General features: G+C 47.4%; 1 protein-coding gene across 1 annotated transcript in view; it reads right to left on the minus strand.

The window, feature by feature from the left end:
- The window catches only part of MYH16 (myosin heavy chain 16), a 72382-nt gene extending 67968 nt beyond the window's left edge, over nt 1-4414 (minus strand). The window contains exon 1 of the mRNA XM_055393164.2: nt 4205-4414. Coding sequence (XP_055249139.2) covers nt 4205-4414 — 210 coding nt within the window. The remainder of the gene's footprint in view (nt 1-4204) is intronic.
- Between the last annotated feature and the right edge of the window lie 9212 nt (nt 4415-13626).

Consider the following 13626-nt stretch of genomic DNA (forward strand, 5'->3'; position numbering starts at 1 on the left):
GGGGCATCTGGCCCAGGTCACCACATACCCTCTGGAGTCCCAGGAGATGGAGTGGAGCATCCAGTGGACCCAAGTCCTGGTCCAGCCACATCCCCCTGTGTGTCCTGGGATGGGGAGGCACTTCTGAGGCCAATGCAGCTTCAACTGCCTCCTCTCTGAAGTTGAGATGACAGTAGCCTCCTTGGCAGGTTGCTGGGAGAATTATATGAACATAAGTGGAATCATGTAAAAATACCTTAAAAACTATGACGTTCCCTCCCTATGTTACAGAGAACCTCTGGGCTGTGCTTCTCTTCCAGCCAAATCCATCCTGATAGATGATCAGAGCTTATTCTTTGATCCCATGGACGCTTTGCAGAGATGTGACTCTTGGCTCTCTGCCTTGAGAGTTAGCGGTGATTTTGAAATAGCAATGAGCTTTTCCATTTCTCTCTCTCTTTTTTAAAGACTAAGTGCAGTAATGAGAAGGGTGGGGGGAAGAGTGGAACAAGGATTTTGATCTGTAACTGACCATGAACAATCAATCGAGATAACTCACTACCTTCAGACAGCCAAACTTTTCCATTTTTAAATTTTTAATTTAATTTTATTTTTTGAGACATAATCTTGCTCTGTTGCTCAGGCTGGAGTTCAGTGGTACAATCATAGCTCACTGCAGCTTCGATCTCTTGGGCTCAAGCCATCCTCCTGCCTCAGCCTCCCGAGTAGCTGGGACTACAGGTGCACACCACCATGCCTGGCTGATTTTTAATTTTTTTTTCTAGAGACAAGGTCTTGCTATGTTGCCCATGCTGGTCTTGAACTCTTGGCCTCCAATGATCCTCCCATCTTGGCCCCCAAAAGTGTTACAGGTGTGAGCCACCACATGTAGCCACTGTTCCACTTGAAAAAAAGACATTCCCCTGCTCCCTCCAAGCCACCTTCAAGGATAAAATTGAAATCAAGCAAGAAAAGAAGAAAAAAAAGAAACCAACAATGAGCGTTCATCAGTAGGTGTGTTCGTGCCTGTGCCACGTGGGCAGAAATCTTCCCCATGCTGCACCCCAATTTCTTCATCTATAAATGAAAACTAGGCCGGGTGCAGTGGCTCATGCCTGTAATCCCAGAACTTTGGGAGGCCAAGGTGGGTGGATCACCTGAGGTTAGGATTTCAAGACCAGCCTGGCCAAAATGGCGAAACCCTGTCTCTACTAAAAATACAAAAATTAGCTGGGCGTGGTAGCACACACTTGTAACCCGAGCTACTTGGGAGGCTGAGGCAGGAGAATCACTTGAACCCAGGGGGTGGGGGTTGCAGTGAGCGGAGATCATGCCGCTGCACTCCAGCCTGGGTGATAGTGCAAGACAAAACAAAACTAAACAAAAAAACAAAAACTAGTGCCAGCTCTTAAGAAGCTCCAGCATCTGGGATCAAAGCTGAAGACATACGATCTAGAAGACAAATATCTTTTGGCTGCCTGCAACCTTAGATGTGAGGCCTGAATCCATACTGGGATTTCTGGGACTTTTAATAATTTATTAGTACAATAGGCACATAATTTGAAATCTTGACAGTTCTGGAAAATCCACCCCCACTCCCCGTAATGGTTACCACGCCCTTAGTAAACCAAGCTGTTTTTTGTTTGTTTGTTTTTGTTTTTGTTTTGTTTTGTTTTCTGAGACAGAGTCTCACTCTGTCACTCATGCTGGAGTGCAGTGGCGTGATCTCAACTCACTGCAACCTCCGCCTCCTGGGTTCAAGCAATTCTCCTGCCTCAGCCTCCCAAGTAACTGGGATTACAGGCGCAGGCCACCATGCCTGACTAAGTTTTATATTTTTGGTAGAGATGGGGTTTCACCATGTTGGCCAGGCTGGTCTCAAACTCCTGACCTCAGGTGATCCACCCTCCTCAGCCTCCCAAAGTGGTGGGATTACAGGTGTGACCCACCATGCCTGGCCTCAAGCTGGGTTTTATTCTGAATTCATTTCCAGGGGTTTCCAGAGTTCTGGTCCTCGTCCAGGTGCAGACACTTCGCTTTCAGCAGAGGAATGGAGAACTTGGCCTTTATTTTAGGAGCCAGGGAAGCCAGCGCCACAGGCTCCATCTTTTCTGTCCCAAACCCGGCTGGCCAGCCCTGTCTGCTGCAGATACTCAAGGAAATTGTGTTGTCCTTAAATGTGCATCCAAACTTAGATGCACCCTGGGGCTCCACTATCATCACCCATCACTTCTCACGACACTGCAGCACTCTCCTCTCTGAAAACTGTTTCTCCTGGGAATTAAGCTTGACTTTCGTTCAAATCCATTTCCACCCAACTATATCTTTTTACCACTGCTCCTCTCGAAGACAGGCGCAGAGAAAAATACAGCTGTTGCCAGTTCTGATCACTGAGGTCTCTGGCTTCCTTTTTTTTTTTGAGACAAGGTTTCTCTCTGTCACCCAGGCTGGAGTGCAGCAGTGCAATCCTAGCTCACTGCAGCCTCAACTTCCTGGGCTCAAGCGATTCTCCTGGCTCAGCCTCCTAAGTAACTGGGAGTACAGGGATGCACCACACCTGGCTAATTTTTTATAGAAACGGGGCCTCGTTATGTTGCCCAGGCTGGTCTCAAACACCTAGCCTCAAGCGATCTGCCTGTATCAGCCTCCCAAAGTGCTGGGATTACAGGCTTGAGCTGCCGCGCCTGGCCTCTGACTTCTTTTAATCAAGAAATTAACCAGGAATGGACCTCGCAGGTGCTAATATATTTATTGCTGAACACACATTGCTCTGTTTTTTGTTTTTTGTTTTTTTTTGTTTGTTTGTTTTCTTTGCTTGCTTGCTCTCAATTTTATCCTTGAAGGCGGTTTGGAGGGAGCAGAGTAATGTCTTTTTTCTTAAATGGAAAAGTGGCCGGGTGCGATGGCTCATGCCTCCCTCTTGGCAGCCCACCATGAAGAGATGGAATGGTGACATAGAAGGGGCATGGGCATATGAGCCAGATACAGTGGGTTTGAATCCAAGTTCATCATTTGCTATTTTTGCAACGTACACAGGTCACCTAAAGTGCCCTTGATCCTCAGTTTTCCTTCTCTGCAAAATAGGGTCAATAAATCCTACCACATAAGATTGCCAAAAGGATTAAACAAAGTGTCAAGTGCCTCACCAGGGGTCTGCCAAGAATACAAGAGACCCCTGCCCTTACCCATTTAAAATAAACCAAATTAAAAAAATTCTAATAAAAATTGTTATTATTTTCTAAAAATAAAGATAGGGTCTCACCAAGTTGCCCAGGCCGGTCTCAAACTCCTGAGCCCAAGTAATCCTCCTGTCTTGGTCTCCCAAAGTGCTGGGATTACAGGTGTGAGCCACCACGCCTAGCCTAATAAGCCAAATTTTCTATCCATTCTCTCAAGTCATATCTCATAGTCAGACGTAGTGTGGGCCAGCAGAGAGAAGGGTGGGTTGGTAAACCAGCTGTCTGGGGGGAAGCGTCCCTGGTTTACAGCATATTCCCATTTCCATGGTATAAATACTTCCATCATGGCTGATAGCAAGCTACCCAAGGTTTAACAACTGGCTGTAAAATCCCTCATTGTTTAGTGTTGGGGTCTTTGCAAACCATCACAAGCCAGGTTGGATCCCTGCAATCCATGATAAGCCAGGTTGAGTCCCTGCAAGCTATCATTAGCCAGGTTGGGTCCTTGCAACCCGTTAAAAGCCATCAGAAGCCATCACATCCAGCACACCACCGCCATGCTCCAAGGGACCTGGGAACCACCATCTGTTCTTCATGCAGCTGAAGAGCTCACCCAGTGAGCCAGGGTATTCTGTGCCCTCTCTCATGCCCCTCATGACACCAGGGGCCATGGCACACAGTGACACTGCTCATAAGTGACATGCTCACTCTCATGCTTAGAAAATAGCTTCCACTTGAGAGCTGTTTGAGACATCAAAGATAAGTAACTCTCACGATCATCCCTTACGCACGGTACTGTCTTAGAGTCTATGAAGTGCTTTCATGTGATCTGTCTCGGAATCTCTATTGTGATATAACTCAGAGAGGGAATGCGTCTTGCCCAGGGCCACACAGCTTGAGTGTAGGTGAGTCTGGATTTGACCCCAGCACATGGGACTCGGAGGCACCTGCTCTTTCTGCCACCCTGCCTTCTGGGCGGGAGCATGCCTAGAAAAGGCCTGGGTGCCTGCCACTTGGTTTCATCCTGGAGATCGTGCCCCACTCACCTGGTTGGTGATCGTCTTCACGGTGACTTGGTCACCCTGTTCAGACTGGATCTCCCCAGCGACGAAGCCTTCCTTCTCATCTTTGACCCAGCAGGACCTTTTAATGTCATAGGGCTTGTTCATGGCTTCAATCCTCTCCTTTTCAGGAGGTGCCAGGAAAGGCATAGGGTCCACATCGTCCCCACACTCCCCTTTGTACCCACCAGGCATGGCGGCTTGGTTGAGGATGGAGCAGGAAGGAGCTGAGGGCAGGAACCAGGACTTCCCTGGGTGCTGTGGGGGGAAGCAGAGACAAGCTGCTGAGGCTGGTGGACAGGCTGGAGTCAATGTCCCGAGAAAGACAGAGGCTTGCTTCTCTCATGTCACCTTGTCTGTCTTGGTGCTATTAGGCTTTCATAACCAAGAATAAGAAAGAAGCTAATTGTTCAGCCACTGTAGAAAGCAATTTGGAGATTTCTCAAAGAACTTAGAACTATTATTCAACCCAGCCATCCTATTCCTGGGTATATACCCAAAGGGAAAAATAAGTTTTCCTACCAAAAAGACACATGCACCTGTATGTTCACTGCAGTGTTATTCACAATGCAAAAACATGGAATCAACCTAGGTGGCCATCAGTGGTGGATTAGATAAAGAAAATGTGGTACAGGCCAGGTACAGTGGCTCACACCTGTAATCCCAGCACTATGGGAAGCCAAGGTGGAAGGACAGCTTGAGCCCAGGAGTTTGAGACCAGCCTGGGCAATATATCAAGGCCCCATGTCTACAAAAACATTTAAAAATTAGCTGGGCATGGTGATGTGTGCCTGTAGTCCTAGCTATCCTCAGGGCTAAGGCGGGAGGATTGCTTGAGCTGGGGAGGTCAAGGCTGCAGGAAGCCATGATTGTACTACTGCACTCCAGCTTAGGTGATAGAGCAAGACCCTGTCTTAAAAAAAAAAAAAGCCAAAAAACAGAAAGAAAATGTGGTACATATACACCATGGAATACTATGCAGCCATAAAAAAGAATGAAATCATGTCCTTTGCAGCAACATGGATGCAGATGGAGGCCATTATTCTAAGTGAATTAACATAGAAACAGAAAACCAAATACCACATGTGTTCACTTATAAGTGGGAGCTAAATATTGGGTACAGACAGATAGAAACAATAGACACTGGGGACTACTAGATGGAGGAGAGCAGGACGGAGGCAAGGATTGAAGAATGGCCTATTGGATGCTATGCTCACCACCTGTGTGATGGGATCATTTGGATCCCAAATCCCAGTGTCACTCACTATACCCATATAACAAACCTGCACATATACCCCTTGAATCTAAAATAAAAGTTGAAGTTATATTTAAAAATGAAATAAGCTAATAAGTCTTTACAGTTAAGTACTCCCTCACCCCCAACAACACAAATGCTTCTGCCTCTGTCATCTCATATGTTTTTCACACCAAGGCTGTGAGGTAGGGATCAGGAAGCCCATTTTATGGAGGAGAACGCTGGGGCATGGAGAGGTTAAAGGTAGGGTTTCTAACCAGGGTCTGTGAAATGGGACAGGAAAACAATTGCCACTTGGTTTTCACTTTCTATCCGATATGAACAGAGGCCACAGACCTCCGTAGCACCACAGCCTCTATTTGCTCCCAGCAAAAATCAAAGCTCTTCACTTCTCGTTAGGGTGGCTGCAGATGTCTCAAAATACTGTTTATCTTCATCTCAACTTTAAAATTATGGTCTCTTTAAGCCCTTGGTTTGATACTGTTCTTTAAATTTTTTAATAAAGAAGGACATTTATTATTGCCTTACTGCCATGTCACAAATTAGTTTTTAATATATTTTTTCTTTTCTTTTTTTTTTTTTCAGAGGCAGGGTCTTACTCCATCACCCATGCTGGAGTGCAGTGGTGCAATCATAGCTCACTGCAGCCTCTAACTTCTGGGCTCAAGCAATCTTCCCACCTCAGCCTCCCAAAATGCTGGGATTACAGGCATAAGCCACTATGTTCGACTAATTTTAAAATGTTTTATAGAGATGAGGTCTCACCATGTTGCCAAGGCTGATCTCAAACTCTTGGCCTCAAGTGATTCTCCCACCTTGGCCTCCCAAAGTGCTGGGATTACTGGTTTTTGAGCCAGCGCACGCACCCAGCCAGTATTACAATACCATTGGTTTCCTTTGCAGCTCTGTGTATTTTATTTTACTTTTTTTTTTTTTTTTTTGAGACAGAGTTTTCTTCTGTTGCCCAGGCTGGAGTGCAGTGGTGCAATCTTGGCTCACTACAACCTCTGTCTCCTGCGTTCAAGCAATTCTCCTGCCTTAGCCTCCTGAGTAGCTGGGAGGTGCCTGCTACCACGCCTGGCAAATTTTTTTTTTTTTTTTTTTTTTTTTTTTTTAGTAGAGACAGGGTTTCACCATGTTGGCCAGGCTGGTTTTGAACTCCTGACCTCAAGTGATCCACCTGCCTCAGCCTCCCAAAGTGCTAGGATTACAGGCATGAATCACCATGCCCGGCCTATTTTATTCATTTAAAAACACTAATCTGAGCGGAGTCCACAGGCTTCACCAGACGTCAAGCGGTCCCGAGTACAAAATGATTGCCTGGGTCAATTATTATCTCTCCTAAAACGAGGACAGTCTGGGTCTCTCAATTCCCAAACCCCAAACAGTTTCACTGAATCCCTAGGAAGGAGGGGAACTGGAGGCTCAAGGGAACAAAGACAGAAATCAGGGGCCTCCCCAGTTCGTCTTGGGGGTGAAGAACCTTCTCGAAGGTTCAGGGAGGGTGTGGTCCTGAGCCTCTTTGCCAGCAATGCATTTCTCAAGGCCAAGGGTACAGCCTCAGCTTTTAGATGAGGGACTCCTAATTGTGCGCTGGGCCCTCACTGTACTGCGCCTACAGTCTCTCCTGCCAACACCCCCAGTTTTTCCAAAAGAAGCTGAGTCACAACAGGCAAGCCACTGAGGCATAGCCAGGCGCTTTCTGCTCCTCTTGTCTCCCTGTGGGGCCTGGCGTAGAGAGTTCTGGCTGGAACTTTTTTTCTGCGTCACCCGCCCCCGCCATCCTAGCCCCGAAAGCTCGGCTGTTGCACAGAAACAAGAAAGGAGAGGAGGTGGGCAGGGGTCTTGTGCCCTCATGGGCCAAGGACCCCTTTGGTTGTCTGGCGATACCTGTGGTCCTATTGGACAAAATGTTTCAAATTCAAGCGATAAAATATGTAGGATTACCAAGGAAATACATGACATTAAAATATAATTAATAAAATATTAAAAATGCATGATCTAGTAATAGATGTGCCTCTTTATCAATGCATCAAATAACATGATCTAGCAGCAGGTCTCACAAGTACTATAGTTTTGGAGCAGCAGTAAGAATTAATTATATTTTGAGATGTCTGCAACTACTGTAATTTGATATGAAAATACCGGTGATTGGCTGGGTGGAGGTGGCTCACAGCTGTAATTCCAGCACTTTAGGAGGCTGAGGCAGGAGGATTGCTCGAGGCCAGGAGTTCAAGACCAGCCTGAGCAACGTACCGAGACCCTGTCTCTATAAAAATTAGAAAGTTAGGCAGGCTGCTGTGGCTCACGCCTGTAATCTCAGCATTTTGGGAGGCCGAGATGGGTGGCTCACTTGAGGCCAGGAGTTCGAGACCAGCCTGGTCAACATGGCAAAAGCCCATCTTTACTAAAAATTCAAAAAAATTAGCCGAGCCTGGTGGTATGTGCCTTTAGTCCCAGCTACTCGGGAGGCTGAGGCATGAGAATCACTTCAACCTTGGAAGCAGAGGTTGCAGTGAGCCGAGATTGTGCCACTGCACTCCAGCCTGGGGGTCAGAGTGAGACTCTGTCTCAAAATAAAACAAAATAAAATAAAAATAATTAGAAAGTTAGCCAGGTGTGGTGGTGTGTGCCTGTGGTTCCAGCTACTTGGGAAACTGAAGCAGGAGGATTGCTTGAACTGGGAAGGTCAAGGCTGCAATGAGCTCTGATTGTGCCTCTGCACTCTAGCCTGGGCAATGGAGCGAGACCCTGTCTCAAGAAAAGAAAAGAAAATTTAAAAATACCAGTGCCTGGCCGGGCGCGGTGGCTCACACCTGTAATCCCAGCACATTGGGAGGCTGAGATGGGTGGATCACGAGGTCAGGAGATCGAGACCATCCTGGCTAACACAGGGAAACCCCATCTCTACTAAAAATACAGAAAATTAGCCAGGCGCGGTGGCACGCGCCTGTAGTCCCAGCTACTCGGGAGGCTGAGGCAGGAGAATGGTGTGAACACGGGAGGCGGAGCTTGCAGTGAGCTGAGATTGCACCACTGTGCTCCAGCCTGGGGGATAGAACAAGACCCTGTCTAAAAAGAAAAAAGAAAAGAAAAGAAAAAGAAAAAAGAAATGCACATGCCAGCAGTCAGGCGAAGACACATTCGACTTGTCACTAAAACAAAACATCTGCCCACATTTGAGAACTGGGTTTCTCAATTGCTCTAGTGGGGGTAGGGGAGGCAAGAAAGTTGCCTTTGTTTATACCAATTAGGCTGCTTGACTTTATTTATTTATTTATTTAGAACAGGGTCTCGTTCTGTCACCCAGGCTGGAGTGCAGTGATGCAATCATAGCTCCCTGAAGCCTTGAACTCCTGGCCTCAAGCAATCCTTCCACCTCGCCCTACCAAAGTGCTGAATTTGCACGTATAAGCCGCTGTGCCAGGCCCTTGTATTTTTTGTTTGTTTGTTTGTTTGTTTGTTTCTTTTTTCAGAAGGAGTTTTGCTCTTGTCACCCAGTCTGGAGTACAGTGGCATGATCTCAGCTCACTGCAACCTCTGCCCCTCCTGGGCTCAAGCAATTCTCCTGCTTCAGTCTCCTGAGTAGCTGGGATTACAGGCGCCCACCACCACACCCAGCTAATTTGTTGTATTTTTAGTAGAGACAGGGTTTCACCATGTTGGCCAGGCTGGTCTTGATCTCCTGACCTCAAGTGATCCACCTGCCTTGGCCTCCCAAAGTGCTGGGTTTGCAGGTATAAGCCACTGTGCCAGGCCTTTGTATTGTTTTTTTAATGATGGTTCTGCCGTGAACAGCAAGCTAAGGTATCACTGCTGTTGTGTGGGCCTGGTGGTTTAGGGCACAGGCCCCTCCAGCCAGGAGCTGCCCTGAGGGACGTGCAGGTCTCTGACACCAGGTTCCATCCCTTTCAGTGGCTACCAGCCTCCTGCTTGCTAATGACTCCCCACTTACAGGCCCCCCTGAATCCAAAACCCCCCTGTCCCTCCAGGCAATGGTTCTTCTTGGGTATCTTTGATAACCAAGACCGACCTAAATAAATCATGAACCACTAAACATATAGACGATGTAGCTCGTGGAATGCAAAAGCTGAGAGTCTTCAGAGGGAAAGATGATGCTTTGCAGACCAAGGGAAGGAGAGAGTAGGGATAGAACCCATGAATCCAGCATCATGCACCAAGGAAGGCAGGTGGTGCAGGGGAAGCAGGCTGATCTGGGTTTGAATCCCTGTCTCACTTGTGGATACATGGGAGTCCCAGCAGCTCTCCAGACTAGTCCCCTCAACTGTACATCCAGCGGGCATGCAACACAGATCACTTGGGGGAGGTTTTTGTTTTGTTTTGTTTTGTTTTTGAGACAGGGTCTCACTCTGTGGCCCAGGCTGGAGTAGAGTGGTGCAATCATAGCTCACTGCAGCCTCCAACTCCTGGGCACAAGCGATCCTCCCACCTCAGTCTCCCAAGGAGCTGAGACTACAGGTTCACGCCACCATGCCCTGCTTATTTTTAACGTTTTTGTAGGGACAGTGTCTTGCTATGTTGCCCAGGCTGGTCTTGAACTCCTGGTCTCAAGAGATCCTCCTGCCTCAGCCTCCCAAAATGCTAGGATTACAGGTGTGAGCCACCGCACTGGGAAACTTGGAGGATTAAATGAGATGCTGTCTCTACAGCCCCTGGGGCAGGCAGGTGCTTGCAAAATGCTCATCCCCTCCCCGGCCCAGCTCAGCTCTTATCATCACCTCTACTCTCCTCCCGCCAGTTCTCCTCCACTGCAAACCCTCCCCGTTCCCATCTTCCCCAGCATCCCCCAGGTTCCTACCTGAGACCACACTGGAAGAGACTGGGTGCCCGGCTGAGCCTGGCCATCCCCTTTTATACCTGCCTAACAGGTCTGGGTCAGCAAAACCTTAAAAAAAAAGAGAAGCCCTCAGGGGTCCAGGAGCTTAGCTGGCCTCTCCTTCCAGGGCCTGACTGGGCACTCCTGGGTCCCTCAGGGGGCATCTAAGACCTTCGCCTTCCTCCCATTACCCTTGTGGGGAAACTGATGACCTCAGCCCAGCAGTGAAGGCTGTGGGCAGAAATAGAACAGCTGGGTAATGAGTTTTCCTTTTAAAGCTACAACTGCCTTCATGGAGGGGCCGACGGTCAAGGAAGACCTGGGTTGACTCATGCAGAGCCTTTGGCTTGGATGAACTGGGATAACCAATGGGTTGATGACACTGTCCCTTCCACATGTTCAGGCTGGATGGCCCATGTTAACTTGGACTTTACTATTCTGATCACAGCTATGGGCCCCCTGCAGCCCCCATGGCCATGTAGTGTCATGGCTCAGTGCCAGCCTCAAGCCCTGAAGCCCTCGCTCTAACTCCTCTGTGGCTTCCCATGCGACATGTAGCCTTGAGCAAGTCCCCGCCCTCTCTGGCCTTGACTTTCCCATCTGTAAAGTGGGTGGCTGGGTGGGTGAACCCTAGGAGTCCTTTGTGCTGTCCTTGAGTTCAGAGATGGCCTCTGTATCTAGAGGGAGAAACTGCCTGGAGGACGTGCTTCCTGGCATCCATCATCCCCCGTCTCCACCCTCTACATCTTCAATTCACTTTTTAAGAATTGACGTGAAATTTACATTTTTGTTCACTTGATACCAAGATCATGTGTTGTATAAGCCTTTTATTTTTATTTTTATTTTTTTGAGTCAGAGTCTCACTCTGTCACCCAGGCTGGAATGCAGTGGCACGATCTCAGCTCACTGCAACCTCCACCTCCCGGGTTCAAGCAATTCTCCTGCCTCAGCCTCCCAAGTAGCTGGGATTACAGGTGTGTGCCACCACACCTGGCTAATTTTTTGTATTTTTAGTAGAGACAGGGTTTCATCACGTTGGCCAGGTTGCTCTCGAACTCCTGACCTTGGGTGATCCGCCTGCCTCGGCCTCCCAAAGTGCTGGGATTACAGGTGTGAGCCACCTTGGCTGGCCTGTGTAAGCCGTTAAGCTCCGCTGTATGTAGTCCTATGACAAAAATGGACTAAACTCCTTCATCAATGATGCATATTTAAATGTCATTGACGTTTTTGAAAGTTATTAAATCTTAACTAAGTGTAAATAAATTGAGGTGAAATTTACATAACATAAAATTAACTGCTTTAAGCCAACAATCCAGTGGCATTTAGTGCACTCAAAATGTTGTGCAACTATAGTCTCTATCTAGTTTCAGAACGTCTTCATCAGCCCAAAAGGAAGCCTACTACCCAATAAACAATTTCTCCCCTGGCTCCTGGTTACCACCAATCAGACTTCTGCCTCTGTGGCTTTACCTAGTCTAAAGATTTCATATGAATGGAATCACACAATGTGTAACCTTTTGCATCTGGCTTCTTTTACTTAACATAATGTTTTCAAAGTTCATCCATGCTGTATCTTGTACCAACACTTCATTCCTTCTTAAGGCTGAATAATAATCTGGCCAGGTGCGGTGGCTCATGCCTGTAATCCGAGGCTGAGGCGGGCGGATCACTTGAGGTCAAGAGTTCAAAACCAGCCTGGCCAACACGGTGAAACCCCATGTCTACTAAAAATACAAAAAATTAGCCAGGCGTGGAGGTGGGCGCCTGTAATCTCAGCTACTCAGGAGGCTGAGGCAGGAGAATTGATTGAACCTGGGAGGCTGAGGCTGCAGTGAGCCGAGATTGTACCACTGCATTCCAACCTGGGCGACAGGGTGAGACTTTGTCTCAAAAAAAATAAATAGAATGATAATCCATTGTATGGATATACCACAATTTCTTTGTCCATTCATTCGTTGATGGACATTTGGTTTGTTTCCACTGTTTGGCTATTGTAAATAATGCTGCTATGAACATATGTGCACATACATTTTGTGAGTGCCTGTTTTGAATTCTTTTGCATATTTATCTAAGAGTGGACTTTCTAGGTCGTATGATAATTCTACATTTAGCTGTTTGAGGAACTGCCACAAGGGGTCTAATTTCTCCACATTCTCACTGACACATATTATTTCCATTTGTAAAAATTGTAGTCATCCATGTAATCAACCTAAATGCCCATCAGTGGTAGACTGGACAAAGAAAACGTGGTGCATATATACCATGGAATAGACAGGCCGGATGCAGTGACTCACGCCTGTAATCCCAGCACTTTGGGAGGCCGAGGCAGGCGGATCACGAGGTCAGAAGATCGGGACCATCCTGGCTAACACGGTGAAACCCCGTCTCTACTAAAAAATACAAAAAAATTAGCCAGGCATGGTGGCAGGCTCCTGTAGTCCCAGCTACTTGGGAGGCTGAGGCAGGAGAATGGCATGAACCCGGGAGGCAGAGCTAGCAGTGAGCCAAGATCACGCCACTGCACTCCAGCCTGGGCGACAGAGGGAGACTCCGTCTCAAAAAAAAAAAAAAAAAAAAAGTGAGCAAGATCATGTCCTTTGCAGTAACATGGGTGGAGCTGGAGGTCATTATCCTAAGCAAACTAACGCAGGAACAGAAAAACAAATACTGCATATTTTCATTTATAGGTGGGAGCTAAACACTGAGTCCACATGGACACAAAGAAGGGAACAATAGGTACCGAGGCCTACCTGAGGGTGGAGGGCGGGAGGAGGGTGAGGTCCAAAAAATAGTACCTATAGTGCCAGGCGTGGTGGCTTATTCTTGTAATCCCAGCACTTTGGGAGGCCGAGGCGGGTGGATCACTTGAGGTCAGGAGTTCGAGTCCAGCCTGACCAACATGGTGAAACCCCGTCTCTACTAAAAAAATTACAAAATTAGCCATGCATGGTGGCGCATCCCGGTAATCCCAGCTACTTGGGAGGCTGAGGCAGGAGAATCGCTCGAACCCGGGAGGCGGGGGTTGCAGTGATCTGAGATGGTGCCATTGTACTTCAGCCTGGGCGACAGAGGGAGATGCCGTCTCAAAAAAAAAAAAAAAAAAAGTACCTATGGGGTACTATCCTTATTGCCTGGGTGACAAAATACTCTGTACACCAAACCCCCATAACACGCAATTTACCTACGTAAGAGACTTGCACATAAACCTCTGAACCTAAAATAAAAGTTATAAATAAAAAAAAGAAATGGGATATGGTACTCCTAAATATTTAGTACGTAGTTGCTTAATAAACATGTTGATTGGACTAAAAAAAA

The sequence above is a fragment of the Gorilla gorilla genome, chromosome 6, assembly GCF_029281585.2.
Source record: "Gorilla gorilla gorilla isolate KB3781 chromosome 6, NHGRI_mGorGor1-v2.1_pri, whole genome shotgun sequence".
Classification (NCBI taxonomy): Eukaryota; Metazoa; Chordata; class Mammalia; order Primates; family Hominidae; genus Gorilla; species Gorilla gorilla.